The sequence below is a fragment of the Juglans microcarpa x Juglans regia genome, chromosome 3D, assembly GCF_004785595.1.
Source record: "Juglans microcarpa x Juglans regia isolate MS1-56 chromosome 3D, Jm3101_v1.0, whole genome shotgun sequence".
Classification (NCBI taxonomy): domain Eukaryota; kingdom Viridiplantae; phylum Streptophyta; class Magnoliopsida; order Fagales; family Juglandaceae; genus Juglans; species Juglans microcarpa x Juglans regia.
In genome coordinates, this window is record NC_054598.1 from 9,442,463 (window position 1) to 9,463,260 (window position 20,798).

A 20,798-nucleotide genomic window follows, 5' to 3' on the forward strand; every position below is an offset into this window, starting at 1 on the left:
TGCCTCCCAACGTGGATACATTAAATCGCTGTCTCTGCTTCTTCTGGGCTTGGAGATGTGGGTGTCATAATGTTCTGTTCTCAGGGGACCAACAAAGGAGATTATTAATGGGCAATCTCTGCCGCCCAGCATTTACCACTGGTCCTGCCGCCCAGTCTTTTTTTTTTTTTTTTTTACTTTTTTCATTTCACATTTTTTTAATACATTTAAATATTTTTAAAAAATAAAAAAAATACACCAATACACTTAAAAACACTTCTTTAATCACTAAGTGTAAAAAAAAAAAAAAAAAAAATTTTGCCAAGCGGTCAAAAAGAGCGGCCAAGTTGGGGCGGTATACTAGTGTTTTTCATTATTAATTAGTAGAAATAGTTAGGAAGAAATGATCCATGAAAAATTTTAAGTCACATTTGAACATGTTTTCATAGAAGAGACGTCATGGCCACAATCGGAATCCGTTGAAATTATTGTAAAGGATGAGAATATTTTTCTCACAAAATTTTTTTGGCTTTTTTTTAACATGTATTTTTTAATACTTTTAAATATTTTTTTCAAAAAAAATTTCACAACATTATTTAAAAATTCTTCCTTAATTACGAAGTAAAGAGTAATGATATACATACAACACATTGTACAACAATGTAATAAAATAAGGATATTTTTGTAAAATAATATTATTTTTATAAGATATTTTATAAAAATGCTCATTATTTAAAATATAGTTATGTAAAACGTTGTAAAAAATATTATGTATAAATCATTTTTCTTCTTTATAATTACCATGAAAAATTCTAGCAAGGACGGCCCACAATGGTTGCGTTCTGGTGGAATACAGAATCGTAGACAAGATTTTGTTTCAACGCGAAGAAATTGCACTTTTGATCACAATAACAAGGAAAATCAATTATACAATAAGCAAGTTTGGCGCTGGTTTCACTATTTTTAAAATTACATACTCTATAACTATTATTCCAATAACAATATCATGAAAAACTTGCTATTTACACAACGGGCTCACGCATGTTTTTCCAGAAAAAAAGATTTTTTGTACACTTCTAAATATATTTTCATACGATAGATACCACCATCTTCATAAGGCGATCTGAATTTTCTCAAAACAAATCTTCCACCTAAATAATTCTTCAAATGGCAAACACAAGTTTCAAGAAGACTCGTTCGGATGTCAGCACCTCTTTAAAACTAAGGGTGTAAATTTAAACCGAAAAATTAGTCTAGACCGGACTGGTTGGACTGATTATGAATCGGTCTGGTCCGGGACTGGTTTTTGTAATGTAAAAACCAGTCGGAATCGGTCCAGTTCCGGTTTTACGATTTCTCGGACTGGTTGATAAAAATATATATATATATAAAATAATATTTTATATATAAGTTTTATACAAAATTAATATTATACAAAATATTTTATATATATAAGTTTTATATATAATGCATAATTATATGTGGAATTTTTATATATAATATATATAATTATATATCATACATGAAATAATTTCATATTATAATTTATAAATTTTAACATAAAATGTTAATCTTAAATGTGAACATTTGTAATTTGTTTGATCATATGTTATTAATATAATTATATATAAGATAACGTTATTATAAAATAAAAATTTAATCTTAAAAATGAAAATTTAATTGATCATATATTATATAGCTATACTAATATATAGTTTATAACTAATACTAATATATAACTATAATAATAGTCTAATATTAATACTATTATATAGTCTAAGAATTTATATAGCTATACAAATATATAAGTTTATAACTAATACTAATAGTCTAATATAAACTATAATTATACTTATACTAATATAGTTATACTAAATCACTATAAGTTTATAACTAATACTAATATATAGTTTATAACTAATACTAATATATAACTATACTAATAGTCTAATATTAATACTATTATATAGTCTAATATATTATATAGCTACACTAATATATAAGTCTATAGCTATTTAACTAATACTAATAGTTTAATATAGACTATAGTTATAGTTATACTAATATAGTTATACTAAATCACTAAAAGTTTATAACTAATACTAATATATAGTTTATAACTAATACTAATATATAACTACATTAATAGTCTAATATTAATACTATTATATAGTCTAATATATTAGACTATAGTATATTAAATGTATTACAAATATATATATCAATGATTCAATATATATATAGATTATATATTCTATATATATATATATATTACAAATATAATATAGGCTATAGTTATACTTATAATTAATATAGTTAATCTAAATCACTAAAATTTTATAACTAATACTAATATATAGTTTATAACTAACACTATTATATAACTATACTAATAGTCTAATATTAATACTATCATATAGTCTAATATATTATATAGCCATACTAATATATAAGTCTATAACTATTTAACTAATACCAATATTTTAATATAGACCATAGTTATACTAATATAGTTATACTAAATCACTAAAAGTTTATAACTAATACTAATATATAGTTTATAACTAACACTAATATATAACTATACTAATAGTCTAATATTAATATTATCATATAGTCTAATGTATTATATAGCCATACTAATATATAAGTCTACAACTATTTGACTAATACCAATATTTTAATATAGACCATAGTTATACTTATACTAATATAGTTATACTAAATCACTAAAAGTTTATAATTAATATTAATATATTGTTTATAACTAATACTAATATAGAACTATAGTTACTATACTAATAGTCTAATATTAATACTATTATATAGTCTAATATATTATATAGCTATACTAATATATAAGTCTATAACTATTTAACTAATACTAATAGACTAATAGTTTATTATAGACTATAGTTATACTAATATAGTTATATTAAATCATTATAACTAATACTAATATATAACTATACTAATAGTCTGATATTAATAGATAGTACTATTATATAGTCTAATATATTAGACTATAGTATATTAAATCAATTTTCCAAACCATCAAAAAAAGTTTTAATCACCATTAAAAAAGAAAAAACATATTGAAAATATTAACTCAATAGGAAACGGCGCTGTTTTCCCTATAACTAAACCCTAATTCCTAAAGTCTTATTCTCCCTCTCATCTCGTTCTGCATCTTTGCCTCGCGGCCTTGCCTCTTCTCACTTTCTCGTCTCTTGTCTCTCAACTCTCAACTCTCTCTTTTCTTAACTCTCTCATCCGCTTACTCTCTCGTCTGCATATCTGCCTCGCGGCCTCGCCTCTTCTCACTCTCTCATCTCTTATCTCTCAACTCTCTCGTCTCTCATTCTCACTCTCTCCTCTCAAGTCTCAACTCTCTCGGCCTCACTCTGTCTCTCTGCTGAGTCTGCCCAGTGCCCCCTCAAAGGTATTTTTTTTTTTGAAATTACACAATAGGCTTTTTGTGATTGGGTTTTGTGATATTAGGGTTTTTGAATCCGAAATTTAGGATTTTTTGTGATTGTGTTTATTATTCTATTTGTGATATTAGGGTTTTGTGATTGAGATTGTGAAATTACTTTGAAATTATGATAGACGATATTTGTGATATTAGGATTTTTTGAATCCAAAATTTACTTTAATTGGGTTTGTGAAATTATGTTTTGTGATTGGGTTTGTGAAATTACATTGATAGAGTTTTGTAATTTTTCTACTTGAATAACATCTGTCATGTTTAATGTTTATTAATTGAGGTTAAGGATTTGAATAAACTGTAAAGGCTCAACAATTAAACTAGTTTTTTTTTTTTGTTTTCTTATAAACAGATTTTTAATGATAAACTGTATAAATTTCATTTTAAAAAAATTGAAAAATCGGACCAGACCGGATCGAAAATCGGTAAAATCAGAAGTACCGATTTAGGAGGATAACCGGTACGTAATCAGTTTTGGAAAATGCAAAACCGGCACATACCGGTTCGATCCTAGATTTTGTCCAAAACCAGTCCAGTTACACCCCTATTTAAAACTATAAGGCTTCGTTTGTTAGCTAATCTGAATTGGATTCTAATTTAGATCTATCTTAAAATCTAAACTCTTAAAATCTAAACACATAATTTTCAAATCACTAAATATCACTCAATTAAAAACTTCTTTACACGTGAGACTCATAATTTTCTTTTAACTCAACACTTCTTTACATGTGAGACTCACAACTTTTTTCATATTCTCATAAATACATCTAAACTCATCTTAACATCCAAAAAAATTTAAATTTATTTTAAGTGGACCCCATAAAACTTACTCCACAATTTTAACTTACTATTATTTATAAAATACTCAACTCATCCCATTTCAAGTCAACAAATTACACATTATTTTAACCATGGTTCCTGGCGTGCGACGTATTGGGCTTTTGGCATGTCATTTTATAAATTTATTTAATTTTGTAATTTTTTTATAGTTAAAACATTTCTCAAAAACTATATTTTGACAAATTTGCTTTACGGTTAATTTTAGAATAATTAGTTAGAGCTAGAATTTAGTTTAGGTATTTAAGGGAATGCCTATCTTTTCCATAAATTTTGATTAATTAGTCTTTCGTGTGTGTATATATATATATTGTTTATAAATCATTAGATCCATTTAAAAAAACAATAAATTTAATAATATAACAATAAGATTATAAGAACAAGATTATAGAATTTCATATGTATTATTTTTAATGTTATAATTCTAAATGTTAAAACGTTTAACCAAATTAGTATCTAACAATCATAAATTTTTTGGATCAATATTGGTTGGATCTTTAATAATTGATATCATAACAATGGTTGGCCGATTAAAATGTCTTGATATTATGTATGAGTACCGCTTTATGTTATTGAATACTAACAGACGAGTAAAACCGCCAAAAGGTAAATGAATACTATCGGATCAGTATCAATAGAGTGGATCGTTGTAGCTACTAAATTCGAAAGCGGGAGGGAATGTTTTGATTTTGAGAATTAAAAATTTAACTAAATTAATATCTAACCATGGTCGGATCTTTTAACATTTATAAAGAAAAAAAAGAAAGAAAGAAAAAAAGTTATAACTCAATTGTTTTATTCACCGTTCGGTTCACATGATTATCTGAAAAAGAGCCAATGAGGCTATATTAATTAGTGAGCAAGCAACGGTGCTGGGGATAAATAACTTTTTCCTATACAAATTTCCTAATCTCAGCAGGATCTGGATTCACCAAATATAGAAACTATGAGAATAAAAGAGACAGAGAGAGGCGGAGATAGCTTGGTCTTTTTTCAGACTTTCCTAATCTCAACAGGATTTGGATTTCGACTCAATCTCTCTATAAATATAGCATATCTGGGGACCCGCTTCCTCCACACAGGACCGATTATCTGAGATTTTGTTTTTAATTTCATGCGGCCTTCAGATATATATTTATATATAGAGCTAAGAATGTTCATGAGGCGTAATTGATTAATAAGGAAAGTTCTTCTCCAGTCTGTACGTAAGTTTAAGCCTTAATGGATTTGCTGATGAAGGCGAAGAAGACAACAGATCATCATCAATGCAAGCTGCTTCGGGGTTCGACCTCCATCAAATCTCTTCCTGATGAATTGCTGACGGAAGTTCTTGCAGAGGTCGGCTCGGCTTCTTTCACCGATCTATACAACGCAAAACTGAGTTGCAAAGATTTTCTCAAACTATCGGAGGAAGATCAAATATTTCAACGCGTATCCTTGGATAAATTTTCTGCGATTCCATGCAGTGCAAACCCCAAAATCTTGTCATTCTTGGAACGCTGCAAAGAATGTAGAAACCCCGAGTCGTTGTATAGACAAGGAATGCTCGATTATTTCCAGCAAGGAATGACAGAATCGGGGTTGGAGTATTTGAAAAGAGCGGCAGAGAAAGGACACATGGAGGCAACGTACGTTTACAGTATTATCCTCCTATGTTTGGGAGATGATGGTGATCGTGAATCAAAGCTGCAAGGGATGAAGATTTTGTCTTCTTTGAAGGCTAAATCGGGACGCCAGAGAATGAAAGAATGCCGAAAGAGAACGAAGAGTATGATGTGGATATGCATGTGGTCGCCAAAAAAGAACATCATGGTTAGAAGACAACAATCGTGTCTGAGTAAGGAACCATGCAAGATACAAAAGATCACGAACGGATGGCTGTCAACGGACGAGGAGGTGGATGAATATGACGATGTACTTTGCGAAGGTTGCAGATGCAATCGTGAAATAACTTGGTTCTGTAATGGCCAGTTTGGAACAGAGTATTATTCTTTCTAGGCAGCCAGCCTTGCATGCATGTATTAATGCTATATAGCTCCATGTAAGTCTAGCTAGGTTATGATGCCATATATCGAGATCATGCAGGTTTTGTATCTGAAAAGCGTAATTCTAGTTGAAAAAATGATGAATAATATGTTTTTTTTTTGGGTATTTTATCATGATTTTATCTTTGTATTTTTAGGTTTTTTAAATTAAAATTTTAAAAAATAATTTATTTATTATAACTGATCTCTTTATTAATGCATCAGTCACTTTATTATTATAGAAGTTTATTATATATATTAATTTATATCAAAATATTAATATTAATATAAACATCAAAATTAAAGCATGTATTAATGAACGGCAAGTGAAAGTCATGGTTGCCCCAACGGTCTCCGGAGCTTCCAAAGCCGAAGACCGAAACCTTAAGAGCCATAAACATTTCCTCTGTTTTCTCTTTATAAGATCGACTCGTAGTTTTCTGCTTTCATTCTGGCTAAACTTCTCGCTTCCCATTCTTCCTCTTCTTCTTCTTCTTCAACGGTTCGGAGACTCTTTGGAGCTGCAATGGCTTCTTCTATTGCCGGATCAGACATCGTGGCCTTCAGATTCGCAGCGAAATTTGGATGTACCCTCGACCGTAAATACGCTCACTTTCGGCAGTGGTCTCCGGTTTTGGGTGTGGTAGGTTCGGGTCAGGTCCGACCTTGCGTTGGCTGTTAGAGAAGGAGAATATTTTCCAGAAGAAGAAGAAGAATTCTTTCTTATTGAGCTCGTTTATGTGTAGTGTTCTTATACATGAGGAAAAGGAATAAAAATGATTTTAGTTTGTTACAAATAACCGTAGGGAGCAATAACTAATTTCTCTACTGTTACTTTCTAGAATCTTCATTCTGTTTTTGTATATGGCAATGGCTCTGTGACTTGTCTTCTTTACTTGCTGCAGTGGCATGGACGCCTGCCTTCTGTTTGTGAAAATGCAGCAGAGCTTCAGCTATTTTAATACGCCCCCTATCAACCACATTGAGACTCGTTCTGAGGGTAGTAAATTTCTCTGCAACGAGTGGCTTAGTTAGGACATCTGCTAGTTGATCCTTGGAGCTGCAAAATTGGACTTGTAGTGTACGGGCAGCAACTTGATCCCTCACGAAATGAAAATCAATGTCCATATGTTTTGTCTTGGAACGATAGATTGGGTTGACAGAAAGATAAGTGGCTCCAATGTTATCACACCACAATATTGGAGCCTTGGCAAGAGGAATACCCAACTCTCTAAGGACTGTTTGAAGCCATATGGTCTCAGCAGCTGATGATGCTAATGACTTGTACTCGACCTCAGTTGAAGAATGAGCAACAGTCTTTTGTTTCTTTGAGCTCCACGAGATTAGATGGTTGTCAAGATAGATGCAAAAGCCTCCAGTTGATCTTCGATCATCTGGACAACCTCCCCAATCAGAATCTGAGTATGCTTAATGAGTGAATGTGGACTGCCTTTTTAAGAGTAAGCCATAATTAATTGTGGCTTTTAGATGCCGAAGGACGGACCCTTTTAACAGCACTCCAATGAGATGCCTTGGGAGAGTGCATGAACTGGCAGATTTTATTCACTGCAAAGGAGATGTTGGGCCTGGTGAGGGAGAGGTATTGTAGACCACCAACAATGCTGCGGTATAGAGTTGGATTATCAAGATCTGGGGAATCAAATTTTGAGCGCTTGAGGGAGGCTGCCATCGGTGAGGAAATTGGCTTGGCATGCTGCATCTGACTTCGAAGGAGCAGATTGTTGATATACTTGCGCTGAGTTAGTAGAAGACCTGCTGCTGTGTGGTCGACTTCAAGGCCAAGAAAGAATGATAGTCCCCAAGTCTTTGACTGGGAAGGCAGAGCCTAAGTCGTGGATGAGCAGGTCAATTGCTGAGGATTTGGAACCAGTGATGACTAAGTCATCCTCATACACCAAGAGATAAAGGAGAATATCACCATGCTGTAAAATGAACAATGGGGGATCTGCCTTTGAGGCTTTAAAACCATATGCAAGCAATCATGAGCTAAGTTGTGCAAACCAAGCTCGTGGTGCTTGTTTGAGACCATATAAGGCCTTGTGTAATTTACACACATAGGTGGGATGAAGAGGATCAATAAATCTTGAGGTTGCTGCATGTACACCTCATCAATCAAGGATCCATGCAAAAATGCATTTTGGATATCTAGTTGGTGCAAAGGCCATGATAGTAACATCAATAGATAAGACAAGCCGAATAGTAGAAGGTTTCACCACAGGACTAAAGGTTTCGTTGTAGTCTAATCCATACTGTTGATGGTACCCTTTAGACACGAGACGAGCCTTGCGACATTGAAATGAGCCATCGGCATTTGTCTTGGTGCGATACACCCACCTGCAACCAAGAACATTAGTCACTCCAATATCTATGTTTACCTGTTTTTACTCGGTTTGTTACTCAGACCCCCAATTTCTGTCTTTCAGGTTGACCATTAATGGGGGGATGGTGATGTAGGCAGCTGTGTCCACCCTGCCTGTTCAAGCCCAAGCAGAACGTTTGAGCTTCACAGTTAAGCTAATGCCACTGATATCACAAAATTCAACTTCGTGTAAGAATTTATGTAGATGCTTATGTAGTTTAGCATTCTTGCTTGAGATGGTTAGGTTTTAAAATAACACTCTGGCAAGTTTTGATAGAATTTCAAATAAGCTTCTTAAAGAACCCTGATAAGTGGTAATGCAACAATATATTTCAATTTTTTTTTTTTTTTTGAAAAAAACTCTTTCTTTTTGCCTGTGTTTTTCATTGTTGAAATGTAGATTTTAGGGAATATAATACAAAAAATTACAATAGGTAGGAAATACTCACAATTGTTTGGTACTGGACAGATGAGCATATAGATTTCAAAATTATGTAGATATCTATATATAAAGCAGGCAATAAAAGTGGTCTTAATGAATCAAATAGTCGCTCAATCTTTCTGCATTATTAAGCTGAATATATTCTTTATTAATTTTAGGACTAGGAATGATGCCGATCGATAGGACAGGTTTAGTGGGTTTCCCAACCTGTCTTTATCGTAATGAATGGCTTGAGGATTTCTTCTCGGAGGTAGGAACTTTGACTACCAGGCCGAATGCCAATACGATATGCCTTAGTGGGTTCCCCACAAAGTGTCTATCCCCAAAGTCGCCTCTTCCTTTCCACCCTCAATCCACGGTTTCTATATCTCTTGTGTTTTTTCAATAGAGCTACGCATGAAGAAGATCAACTGATCATGTTGGCGGCCTCTCTAAAGCTGCTACACGCACCCGGCCACAACAAGCATCTCCTAACGCCAATCTTCATGCTTGGGCAAGCAGCATTCCATTTCTACATAAGAGTCATGTGCTTCAAGAGCTTAGCTATCTAGGTTGCGCGTGTGGCTCATGTGCCACCAATGTTTCACAATTTCACATGAATTTTCGTCTAGAATGCCACCAAGTTCCATCCATTGAGTGGAGAACCAAAGTGAATTATATTACCTCGTACTAAAACCACGTAAATACACGAACAAGAGTCGCATCACAACACTGCCAGTAGTACTACTAGTACTCTTGATGTTGCTGCTCATCCAAATGGTTCTCTACGACGTTGTTGCACTCTTCGAACAATACAGTATTTTCATAACCATTCATTACGTCGTCACAGAAAAATAAAATGATTAATTTCCTTAACGTGACGTAGAATTGTCGTTGATTGAGTACTTGATCTAGTCCCTTAGAAAAAAAGAATTCTAATGCCTCTACTTACTTGTCCATTTCATTTGCCGTAGATCGATGATCAAGTGATTCCATTTCTCGTTGACTTGCCATTTTCTGCGATTACTACGCAAACCTTTCCATAAAACTAATATTTCTTCAAAACAAAAGATAGCCTAACCTTAAAATCCACTAAAAAATAAATAACTGATGGGTAGGAATTAGCTAGGCTGAGGCACGGCATTTCCTGATGGGATGGTTGTCTTGCTGTATTTGAAGTTTCCAGCTTATTTAAGGTTGGAAAAAAATCCCACGCTTGGGGGTATTTGATTTCTTGAGCGAGAGGATCCGTTTGGAACTTTCAGTTGAGTTTAACGTTTAAATATTTAATTATTAAATAATTAAATTCAGTTTAACTTAATTTTTTTATACGTGAGATTTATAATATTTTTTAACTCAACACTTTTTTATACGTAGGATCTACAATTTTTTTTAACTTCTTATAAATACATCTAAACTCATCTTAAATAAATCTCACAAAACTCAATCTAATATCTCAACTCACTACTATTTATAAAGAATTCAATTCATCTCAACTCAACTTCACATCTAAACCCGCATAAAAACTTGTTTGTGCAGCACCACACGACAAGCATATCAATATATTCTTAATTATATATAAGTAGATTACACGCAAACAATGTTCAGTGGCAAGGCTAGCTGTCAGAAAACTGTAGAAAAACGAAACAAAGATTTAATTCGTTAAAAAGCAACCAAAGTTCTTAAACATATCGTACCATATCTACAATCTTATTACAATATATTTGCATATTAAATATATATTTTTATTTTTCTTCTTTAACACGTATTGTTCGTTTTTTTTTAATTTTTTACAATATGCTTGCAATACTCGTTTTTAGGTGTAAAATGAATTATGGTCCAACCTATTGGAACAAACTTATCCCTAATAATAAAAAGAAGAGATAAGATAATGAGAAGATAAAGTTAAAAGTGATTAACTGATATATAAAAAGAGTCATTATATTTATCATCTCGATTTTTTGTACCACACACTTATTTTTATTTTTTTTCTTTAAAAGATACCTCTTTAAAAAGAAGGGATATCTACAAACATGAGGGGATTAATTAATAGTCAATTTCTAAATTATTAAAAAAAAAATACACAAATTATAATTAAAATCATCGCTTCGCAATTGTTTATTTCTTTTTAATTATAATTGAAAGGAATATACCAAATTACCAAATGACCATAGGCGGAAGCACAAAGAATAACGTGTCATTCATCAACGAGTGGGTGGATGCTTTCTTTTTAAAAAGCGAACGCAGCACAAGCAACAATATCATTATTTAGTTCAAATCAATCATATGTAACTTAAAACTTAATTAAATAGTTTTGGTCCCCAAAACGAAACGACTACCGTAATGATCTAAGCCACACGCGACAATCATCGTCCATTTCAATTTGTGTTCCGCCTAATCCGTTCTCTTCAATGATCCCTTCTGATTTTGTCTCATCTATAACTACGTATTTTGTTCTTTCTTTACGGATTAACTGATCGCTAGTCCGCATCAAAACTTTCCCCAATTTGTTTTTCATCTTCGACTCGGAAGTTTTCATCGATTCTCTGTGAGTGTGGACGACTTTCCTCCAATCCTTCACAACCTCTCCGACTCTGCTGGTTGGTTGGTTTGGGCTAGATTCCTTCATACTCTCGACGCTTGAAGTTGAAGCTTTGATTTTATCGTCTATCTTGGAGTTTCTGAATCTGGGTTTTCATGGAGACTCTGCTCAATCTTTTCAGCCCAACCTTCCCGACATTCTTCCTCATGTTTGTCTTTCTATATCTCTTTGCTTTCTTTGTAATTCTTCGCAACTGGGGTCCAAAGCATCGACCGGACGCTTCAAGCTGTCTCCTCTCTCTTAGCCATGGCACTCCTGCTGTTATCATGGCCATCCACGCACTAAGAAACGCCCCGACGCCGCGTAGTTTTGCTTCTCCGAACGCTGCTTTCCAAAACACTGTCTTGGAATTCAGCATAGCTTACTTCTTGATGGACCTCATCCACTACCTAGTATTCTTCCCCAACGACATCTTATTCATCAGTCACCATTTAGCCACGCTGTACGTGTTTGTGACCTGTCGTTTTGTGGTTCTTCACGGGGCCTTGGCTATTATTGTGCTTCTTGTTCTGGCTGAGGTTACCAGTGCTTGTCAGAACGTGTGGAGCATTGCTAGGTTGAAAAAAGCTGATGTTCCTGCGGCTGCAAAATTGTACGAATTTCTGTCTCCTCCTTTCTATGTTTTCTATTCTGTTGTTAGAGGGATTTTGGGGACGGTGGTGGTGTATAAGATGGGGGCTTTTTACGCAAGTGGGGCAGCTGATAATGCTATTCCGAAGTGGGCATGGATTTCCTGGATGGTTGTGATTGTTTCTGCAATCTTGATTAGCTTATTATGGATTTTGAATAAATGGATATATTGGTATAAAGAAAAAAGTCTCCAAGCAAAGAAGAAAGTCTGGTAAATAAAATTTGTAGGTTTTTTTCTGTTCTTTTCTTTTCTTTTCTTTTTTAGCTGGATGGAAATTGGGAATCATGGGGTTCAACAGCTCTACAGTCAAGTCAGAATTGGAAGTGAGATTATGGATCCCTACAATGTTCATAATGAAGGTCTGTAATTAAAGGATTTGTAACTTTTTAGTTCAATTTATGGGTGATATAGTGGTGGGAAAGGTACAACATTTATCTGTATATGATCATGTACAATCGGCATTTGTGATGTTTGTTGCAATGAAGAAGATATCCCAAAGCCTATTTGCTTAGAAGTAGAGAATGAATTGTTTTCATGTTTGGGTGTGACTATTTAGTATTAATCTGAACACAGAATTGGCTAATCTCGTTGATTTTGATTTTACTTTAGGTTAGACTCTCTCTTTAAAGCTATTCTTCTCCAACTTTCTGGCCTATCCTTCTGAATTGGAGTGACCTTGCGCTAGCTAATATGGTCGGTCGACCTAGGGCATTGAGCCTTTTTAACCCAATGATTAGTGAAATAAATCAACTCTAGTGCCCTTTTAGATCCGAAGCAACCATGCCGACCCTGATATACATATACTCATGCGATCACTGGTTGTTCCAGTGATCTCCTCTCCGTTAAGGTGTTTGAGAATATCCACGCTGCAGCAACCTATCTTGACCTGAAATACCAAATTGTGAAGGGCTTCACTCACAAAAATGCACTGAAAATTTGTTCCATGTATGTTTTCTTAATGGCCAAAGGCTCTGTACTTTTAAGGCCGATGAATTATAATACCCGCCCATGAGAAATAAAACATTACTGACGGACAGGTTGGAAGTCTACAAAGACGGACAGCCTTGAGCCAAGGTTTCTTTTGAAGTTGTGCTTGGCCAATTTGTAAGAACTCAACAGGTCTTGTTCTACTGTACGTGAGGGCTTTCCAAAATTACAATCTCAAGCACATCACGATGTTTTAGTCCTGCAAGTTTAAGTTTTCAATATGAACACTGCAAGAACAGTCAAGGCAGTAGCTCACTTGGTTTTGGCAGCCAATAAAAAAGTTTAAGCACCGCATATTAAACAATTTTCCTACTTCCAGACAATCCTGAAAGATCTCTTATTTCCAGTTTTCTTCGGTATTTTGGGGGGTTTTTGTTTTTCCTGTTTTCTTTGGTTTCATTCTTATTTCTTAGATCCAAAAATGGATGAATTATTGCAAAGATAACTGATACCGTCTTAGAAAAAGCGACAAGAGGTAACCATACTTTTGGGACAAGTTTCATCGTTGCTTCACCTGATTTGCAAAAAGCCCTGGATTTGTGAGACTGGTGATCTGAGTCGAAAAGACAACATCCAGTAAGCGTGACCGAAAGCTAGGAAAGATATTTAGGATCGAAAGTTGAAAGACAAACTCCTGATGCTTGAGATAAGGTGGTTGGATATCAAAAAGAGGCTGCACAAAACCCATACCATTACCGAGTTCATATTTATTTTATTTCTTTAAAAAAGACATTATCTGAGGGAAAACAAAGTCATGGTTTGCATCGCGTTAAGATAGAGATTAAAGAATCAGAAATAACTTTTCTCTAAAACAATTATGATAAGCACCAAAACAAAAGGTCCCAGCTGCAGAAAATTTTAATAATGTCAACCTCACGAAACTTCCATATTTTTTTTTTTTTTTATTTTTTATAAGAGGACGAGACCCAAATTTTATTGATGCCTTTACTCACGGAAGAATACTGTGAAATCAATCAAACACCTTTAGGTTGCAAATGAACCAAAACCAAAGTGTAAAATGAACTAAGATCAGAAATGATAAAACTAAAAGCCCTTAACAATTAGCTATATATAGTTATAAAATCATAGCCTATTACTTACATCGTAACACTGGTAATCCGATCCTATCAAGTCTCAAAAAGCCTGTAATCACCTTTGGGGCTAGCTCAAAATCTACCGTATTCCCCTTGGCACATTTTTTGACAAGAAAATCAGCAACTTGGTTTATCTCTCTATATGCTTGACTCACTCTATACAAAATAGTGATAAAAATGATTATTGAATTGAAGAACTGAAACTTACACACTCAAAAACAAAATTGTTCAAAGATTTATTGAATCGAAGGACAGAAACTCACCAATATAAGCATCTGGGGCTGCTTTCTCGTTGCATATGCTAGCAGTTCTGTGAGAGGTTCAAACAATAAGTTGTCTGCAGCGGTAAAAGGGGCCGATGCAATAATTTAGTAAAACCAAAATTATGCTATGAAATTACTCAAGTACTCCTGTATCGGAATATAAAGGAAATATCTACCAACTCAATAAATTGATTAGTCGTTAATCATGCTATTATTTAATAATTAAGTAATAATATAAAGTAAATAAATTGTATAACACCAACATTGGTATTGAAGAGAAACCCTTTAAAAAACTCTTTAAAGATAAAATTTTACAAGACAACCAAACTCAGAAAAGTCAATTTTATTATTTGAAAATCAATTACAAGTAAAACTCAATTACAAAACCTTTGTCAATTGACACTCTTACTTGACCAGACAAATGACCAATTTATCTTCTACCGCAATAGCAGCCAGAACCTCTGACGATCTTTAAATATTAGCTTTTCTCCTGGAATTCCAGTGGCTGAAACTCGACCAATCAATCCTTCAACATGGAGTACGATCACACTTTTTGAGAGAAACAATATGAAAATTCTTCAAGAAATTTTCTCACCAAAATATGCACTGGAAAATACTCTAGAAAATATTCAAATCTAAATCTCTATAGATCCTAACCAATAAGATCCTTTAAATAAACAATTTGAAAGAATTTTTAGTTTCAGTAGGACTTTACTGACGGAGCGAATCTATCGCTGACGGAATGTTGACATTTCGCGATAAATCTTCTCTGCAGTAACAGATTTCAGACCAATCTCTTCTTTGGATAAGTGCAAATTTCTTGGGACTCGATTTTCACACTTATGACTTATCTAAACAACTTCTAATACCTCATAGATAAACTTAATATTGTTATAAATAAAGTCAATAAATAATTTACATTCATCCAAAATTACCAACTTAATGATAGGATAAACTCTATCATTTTAGTCACCTAATCTTATCTAAACTTATCAACTTAGTCACCTAATCCTAGCCAAACTTTTACATCTATATGCTCAAATAGAAAATGAAGAGAACCAATCTTAGACTAATTATAGAAAACAAGCAAACATTCCACTGGCAGCTTTGCTTGTGTATAGCAGGTATCAGTTAACAGAATCTCTTGATCTAAGGCTTTGTTTCTTTGCCTAAATCTAATTACACCCTAACCCGAAATAAAACTCTTCTTCCTTCCAGCTGATATTAACCAAATCCTCCGTTTTTAAAAATGCTGTGATTCAGGTTCTTTTTCTTTTTGAGGTATTGCTTCTGCCACGAGTCTCTTTGCTTCGATGGAAAATGGATATTTGTACCCAATTGTGCTGTGTCTTTATCCGTCTTGATCCACCTTACTACCTTACTAAACATTCCACGTATTGTCGAGAACTTTATGTGATTGAATACATGGATTCTCTTCATGGAACTACCCTGTCACCCACATTTCTACGGCTGATAAAAACCCATCTTCTTTTATGTTGAGATTTTGTGGTAGAATGCTTGCTAATTAGCTGTACTACAGACGCAAATTCAGGACAAGACAACAACAAATATTCCTCACTATGGGAAAATCAAGTTATTTTATGTGGGAATGGATAGAGACGATCAAGAGAGATGGGAGTGGGACAGTTGGTTCTCTAGATTTGTGCACTTTATAACCCTTGTTGCTGGGAATGTTGGGCTCTATGGGATGGCATTCTTGTCTCTCTATTTTGGGAGTTCAAGTCATTTGGAATTGAGATTTTGATACATGGTAAGGTATCATATATTAAGTGACTTCTTATGCCAACTACTTAAATGGCGTTCACTAGAAATGTGCCACATCACCAAAAGAGATTGGAGATGACAAGAATTAGGATGAAGAAGAGCACTGCTCTTTCTACTATATCCATTTCATACAGAAATCAATTGGCTTTGAAGATATACAGACTCTACTTTTGAGGGCGTTTTACTTGAGAGAAGAAAAATCCTTGGCAGGGTATATTCAATCATTAGTGCTAACTGCTAACATAAAAAACCAGGGTTAGCCTAATCAGATAGTTGCTGTTTGACGTTCGCTCAGTTTCAGTAGTAACGATTTTTTTTTTTTTTTTTTTTCAAGTCTTGGGATTATTTTGAATAACTCTCGAAGTGTGTCTGCCGTTAAAGATATGTGCCATTTGAATTTATCAAACTATTGAAAGAACAGCTAAATATAATATATAACAGAAATGTTCGAATGTGTACAGACGATAATTACCAATACGAGACAGAAATAGAGAATCCTAATACCAGATCACTTTTATGTACTAAATTCTACATTCATGTGTTTACAGGTAGACTCTGCAAACAAACAGAACTTGTGAAGCCTTAAACTAGAATATTCATAGAGGGAGATACTAGTCTTCATTATCATCTGGGGAAGTGTCTGAATTCCTGTTACAGTAGTTCACGAGAAGAACCTGTAGTTCTTAGCTGAAAGGATGATCGACCTTAGCCCACCAATGGGTGATAAGATCATCAACATAACACCTAGCACAATGCAGATCTGACATGTAGAAATCAAAACAGAATCAGTTTAAAATATTGCAAAGAACATGAAAAAGAATAATAATTCAATAAAATCCGGTAGTTTGAAGCAATGTCAACATTACCCAGTTTGTGATCCAAGATAAGCTGAACTTTTTGGGTTTATAGATGGCGAGCCACATGATGCAGGGGAGCTGTAATGAGTCAAAATACAAAATCTTTTAGCATTATATTGGATTATCATGTGACGAAGGGAAAAGAAAATCCATTTTTCTTACGAAGTATGTGGTCGGGGCAAAAGCGAATCCGCCAAAGAAGCCAAGGAGGCCCCCAAAGAAGGGGACTGCTATGGCTACGATCATGGTAAACGCTGCAGTCATGCAAACAAGTCAGAGTTTTTTAGTAAAGAAATTCAGAATTCATTTGTGTGTGTGAGAGAGAGAAGGCTGGCTTACCAACATATGAGGTGCGAGTAACAAAGCGAAGAATGAAAGAAGGTTTGAAGTTCAGTGTCTTCACCAGTAAAGTTTCCAACATATCGAACACCGGCATCGCGTAGATCTGCGGCTTTCAACACTTCAGCAAAGAAAATAAATGAAGATAAAGCAGACATTGGAACTATGGAAATGCACGCACCTGGTAACTTCCAATGACATGAACAACAACAAACATGTTAGCCATAGCAATAAGCCATGCGGGCTTCTCCAGGGTGATGAGGATGTTGTCATCGACGCTGTTCCCAAAAATCCAGTACCCAATCAGAGCAACAGGGAAGTAGCAAATGGCCACAACGATGTATGCAACCAACACTCCTTTCCACATTGGTCCCTTGGAAGGCTTTTCTGGAGTTGAAGGGATTGTTGCTTGGATCTCCAAAACCACATTGTGGCCAGCATAGGCAAATGCCACATCACCCAATGCGTTAAAGAAATTGAAGGTAGCATCAGATGTGGTTTTAGCTGTGTAACTATAGTCCACATCTGGTTTAACTCCCTTCCCAGCAGAAGCTGCCCAAGCAATGGTTGAGTAACTGCACATATAACACCAATATGAATTAATCTAACTGTTTCATTGTACGTAACTTCCAGACAATGTAGACACAGACAGGGATTCACCTTAAGGACATGACCGCCGCGGCCAGTGACACGATGGAAATAGAGTTGAAGTTTGGGAGATGAGAGAGAACAAAGTGCACTGAAGCGAAAATCATGATGAAGTATGAAGTCTTGATTTCCTTGCAATCAGGGCAAACCGAGTCGTGGAACTTCTTCAGAGATCTCCCTCCAGTGACCATGTAGACAATGTTCACACCAACTTCAACGATCAGCTGTTGGGGAACCACAATCCAAAGTCCCAGCTTTTCACCAAATGCATACTGGCCAAGCTCATGGTACCTATCGAATCGCTTCCCGGGTACCATTTCGTGCATCTCAACCATTTGCCATAGAGTGTATAAGGTGATCACCCATGACAGTATAAGAATGGTTACACCAGGACCCCTATTATTATTGAAGAAAAAAAAAACATCTAGTTACATCGTGCGTTGACAACGATAGATCTGTTATTTTGTGATCAGACACAAAACTTGATTGATTCTAAACTGTATATTCCAGATATTTCTTTAGGTAATTTGTCTGACAATAAAAATTAACAGGATCATGTTGGGGGAAAAAACCAACATGCTGATTCTAAAATTTTATCGAACAGTCTCTGTTGCATGATTTTAGCCCTCCAAAAATGGAAAACAGAAAGCAATTTATCTTTTAAACGCAAGAAACATAGTGTAGACATCTTAAATATTCAACAAGAAATGTTCAAAAGAATCAAATTGTAGAAGGAAACCTCATGGTATTATCGTTGTTCAACATCATGTTTTAGGTGATAAAAACATCGTCGGTTTTGCTAAAAACGATGAGACCAAATATCAAAATCCAAATTAAGCAGAATCAATAAACATACCATCCAAGTTGTGACATGGCATAAGGCAGGCTGAGGACACCGGCACCAACCATGGCGGTGATATTGTGGAAAGCCGAGTACCACCATTTGGCGTTCCGAGAAGAAGTGATCGGAAGCCAATCGTCGATTTCCTTCTGCTTGGCTGCATCGTTCTGTGACCCATTCTGCGCCATCTTTAATTTGCTTCTCCCAAGAATCAAACCCTCTGGAAATTAAAGTTTGAAAGACAAACAATGGAGGCCGACTGAGTCGCAGAACGATCAACTTACGCAGATGGAAACGGCCACAAACACACACACATACGCACATATATAGAGAGAGAGAGAGAGAGAGAGAAGACAGAGAGGGATATGTATAGCAATCCGAGGGAATCGAGAATGGCACAGTTATTAGCAAAGCAAATTTGCTAAGAATGAAACGTGACAATTGGAGGCGTAATTATCGTTAGCGATACTTTCTGGCAGAAAGTTTCTGCTTATAACTGAATTTTGAATCTATGAAAGCCGTTCATTGGGATTCTGAGCTGTGAGGGGGTGTCTTAAATGACATGAAAGTCCCTCGATTCTGCAATCAATGATGCTGGTATAGTGAGTATGTTATCGTACTTGCCGACTCAAGAGTTGCTTTTGGTAATTTTGGCTCTCTATAAAATCGTACATACGATGAATCTGATTGGATACGTACGAGGTATGGAATCTCAAGCACCGGGGTCTCATCCCAACAAATTAGCATTGGTTGTTATTGTTTTACCACATCATTCATTTTTCATATTCCGTTCAATTATTTATTTTTAACATAATTTTAAAACTTAATCTTAGATAATTTAAAATTTGAATTATTTTAATATTATTGAGATAAAATTTTAAAATAAAATAAATGAAGAATTTCTTATAAATAATTTGCTTGTCTATATTGATCTTAAAGAATGTGATAATTAATGATCTTTATTTGTTGAAAGAACATTAAGATCAATTGACATGTTAATTGCTTTTATTTTTATTTTATATTCAAACTTGAAAATTCCTATATATTTGTGCATGCTTTTAAATAATTTTTAAAATTTTTGTTATATACAAACTTTTATATATTCTACGGCCCCCTCTACATAAATCCTAACTTCGTCCATGCCCCTATCCTTCTGTCTTTATTAAGATAAAATTAAAAGTGATTGATCGGCATACAAAAATATATAAGTGACATAAAACAAATACAACTCGACTACTTAAAAAATAAAAGAAAAAGAAAATAACTATAAAAGAAGATGATCTCTACAAATATGAGGCTTCATATAATCTACATTCTTTTAGGACTCTCTTTCTTCAGAGTTCTACTAGGACAACATCTTCTTTTAACCTTTCTTCAATTTTATTTATCACGTAAATATCTCTCTTTTTATTTATTTTTAATAAGTTTTATTTATTATTTACTTCAAGGATGGACAACCAAATACCTTATCAACCTCAAAACATCATCATAAGTCATTCAACCCGCGTAATTAACATGTGAGACGCTGAAAAATTGCATCAACGATTATAAACGTAACTAAACAATATAATATAATTAATAATTAAAAACTTTATATATGAAGTGATGTCAGCTACATCTTTT

General features: G+C 34.2%; 3 protein-coding genes across 3 annotated transcripts; 2 read left to right on the forward strand and 1 right to left on the reverse strand.

Annotated features, from left to right (window-relative positions):
* The first annotated feature begins 5,408 nt into the window (after positions 1-5,408).
* LOC121254402 (putative F-box protein At1g67623) lies at positions 5,409-6,401 on the forward strand. Its single transcript, XM_041154426.1, has one exon. It carries the CDS (start codon positions 5,525-5,527, stop codon positions 6,299-6,301), a length of 777 nt encoding a protein of 258 aa, XP_041010360.1. The 5' UTR covers positions 5,409-5,524; the 3' UTR covers positions 6,302-6,401.
* A 5,039-nt stretch (positions 6,402-11,440) lies between these two features.
* LOC121254441 (TLC domain-containing protein At5g14285-like) lies at positions 11,441-12,875 on the forward strand. Its single transcript, XM_041154490.1, has one exon. The coding sequence runs from the start codon at positions 11,826-11,828 to the stop codon at positions 12,573-12,575; it is 750 nt and encodes a 249-aa protein (XP_041010424.1). The 5' UTR covers positions 11,441-11,825; the 3' UTR covers positions 12,576-12,875.
* Positions 12,876-16,860: 3,985 nt separating this feature from the next.
* On the reverse strand, positions 16,861-19,614 carry LOC121254426 (lysine histidine transporter 2-like). Its single transcript, XM_041154474.1, has 7 exons — positions 19,191-19,614; positions 18,347-18,730; positions 17,868-18,261; positions 17,687-17,792; positions 17,510-17,601; positions 17,357-17,425; positions 16,861-17,250 (listed from the first exon to the last, which is right to left on the reverse strand). Exons 1-7 carry the CDS (start codon positions 19,361-19,363, stop codon positions 17,152-17,154), a joined length of 1,317 nt encoding a protein of 438 aa, XP_041010408.1. The 5' UTR covers positions 19,364-19,614; the 3' UTR covers positions 16,861-17,151.
* Between the last annotated feature and the right edge of the window lie 1,184 nt (positions 19,615-20,798).

Excerpts from the sequence above, each read along its gene's own strand:
- LOC121254426 (XM_041154474.1), bottom strand. The coding sequence starts at position 19,363 with ATGGCGCAGAATGGGTCACAGAACGATGCAGCCAAGCAGAAGGAAATC. Across the intron at positions 17,793-17,867 it reads ATGTCATTGGAAGTTACCAG|ATCTACGCGATGCCGGTGTT; the intron begins GTGCGTGCATTT and ends TGAAAGCCGCAG. Across the intron at positions 17,426-17,509 it reads TTGCCCCGACCACATACTTC|CTCCCCTGCATCATGTGGCT; the intron begins GTAAGAAAAATG and ends GACTCATTACAG.
- LOC121254441 (XM_041154490.1), top strand. The coding sequence starts at position 11,826 with ATGGAGACTCTGCTCAATCTTTTCAGCCCAACCTTCCCGACATTCTTC.
- LOC121254402 (XM_041154426.1), top strand. The coding sequence starts at position 5,525 with ATGGATTTGCTGATGAAGGCGAAGAAGACAACAGATCATCATCAATGC.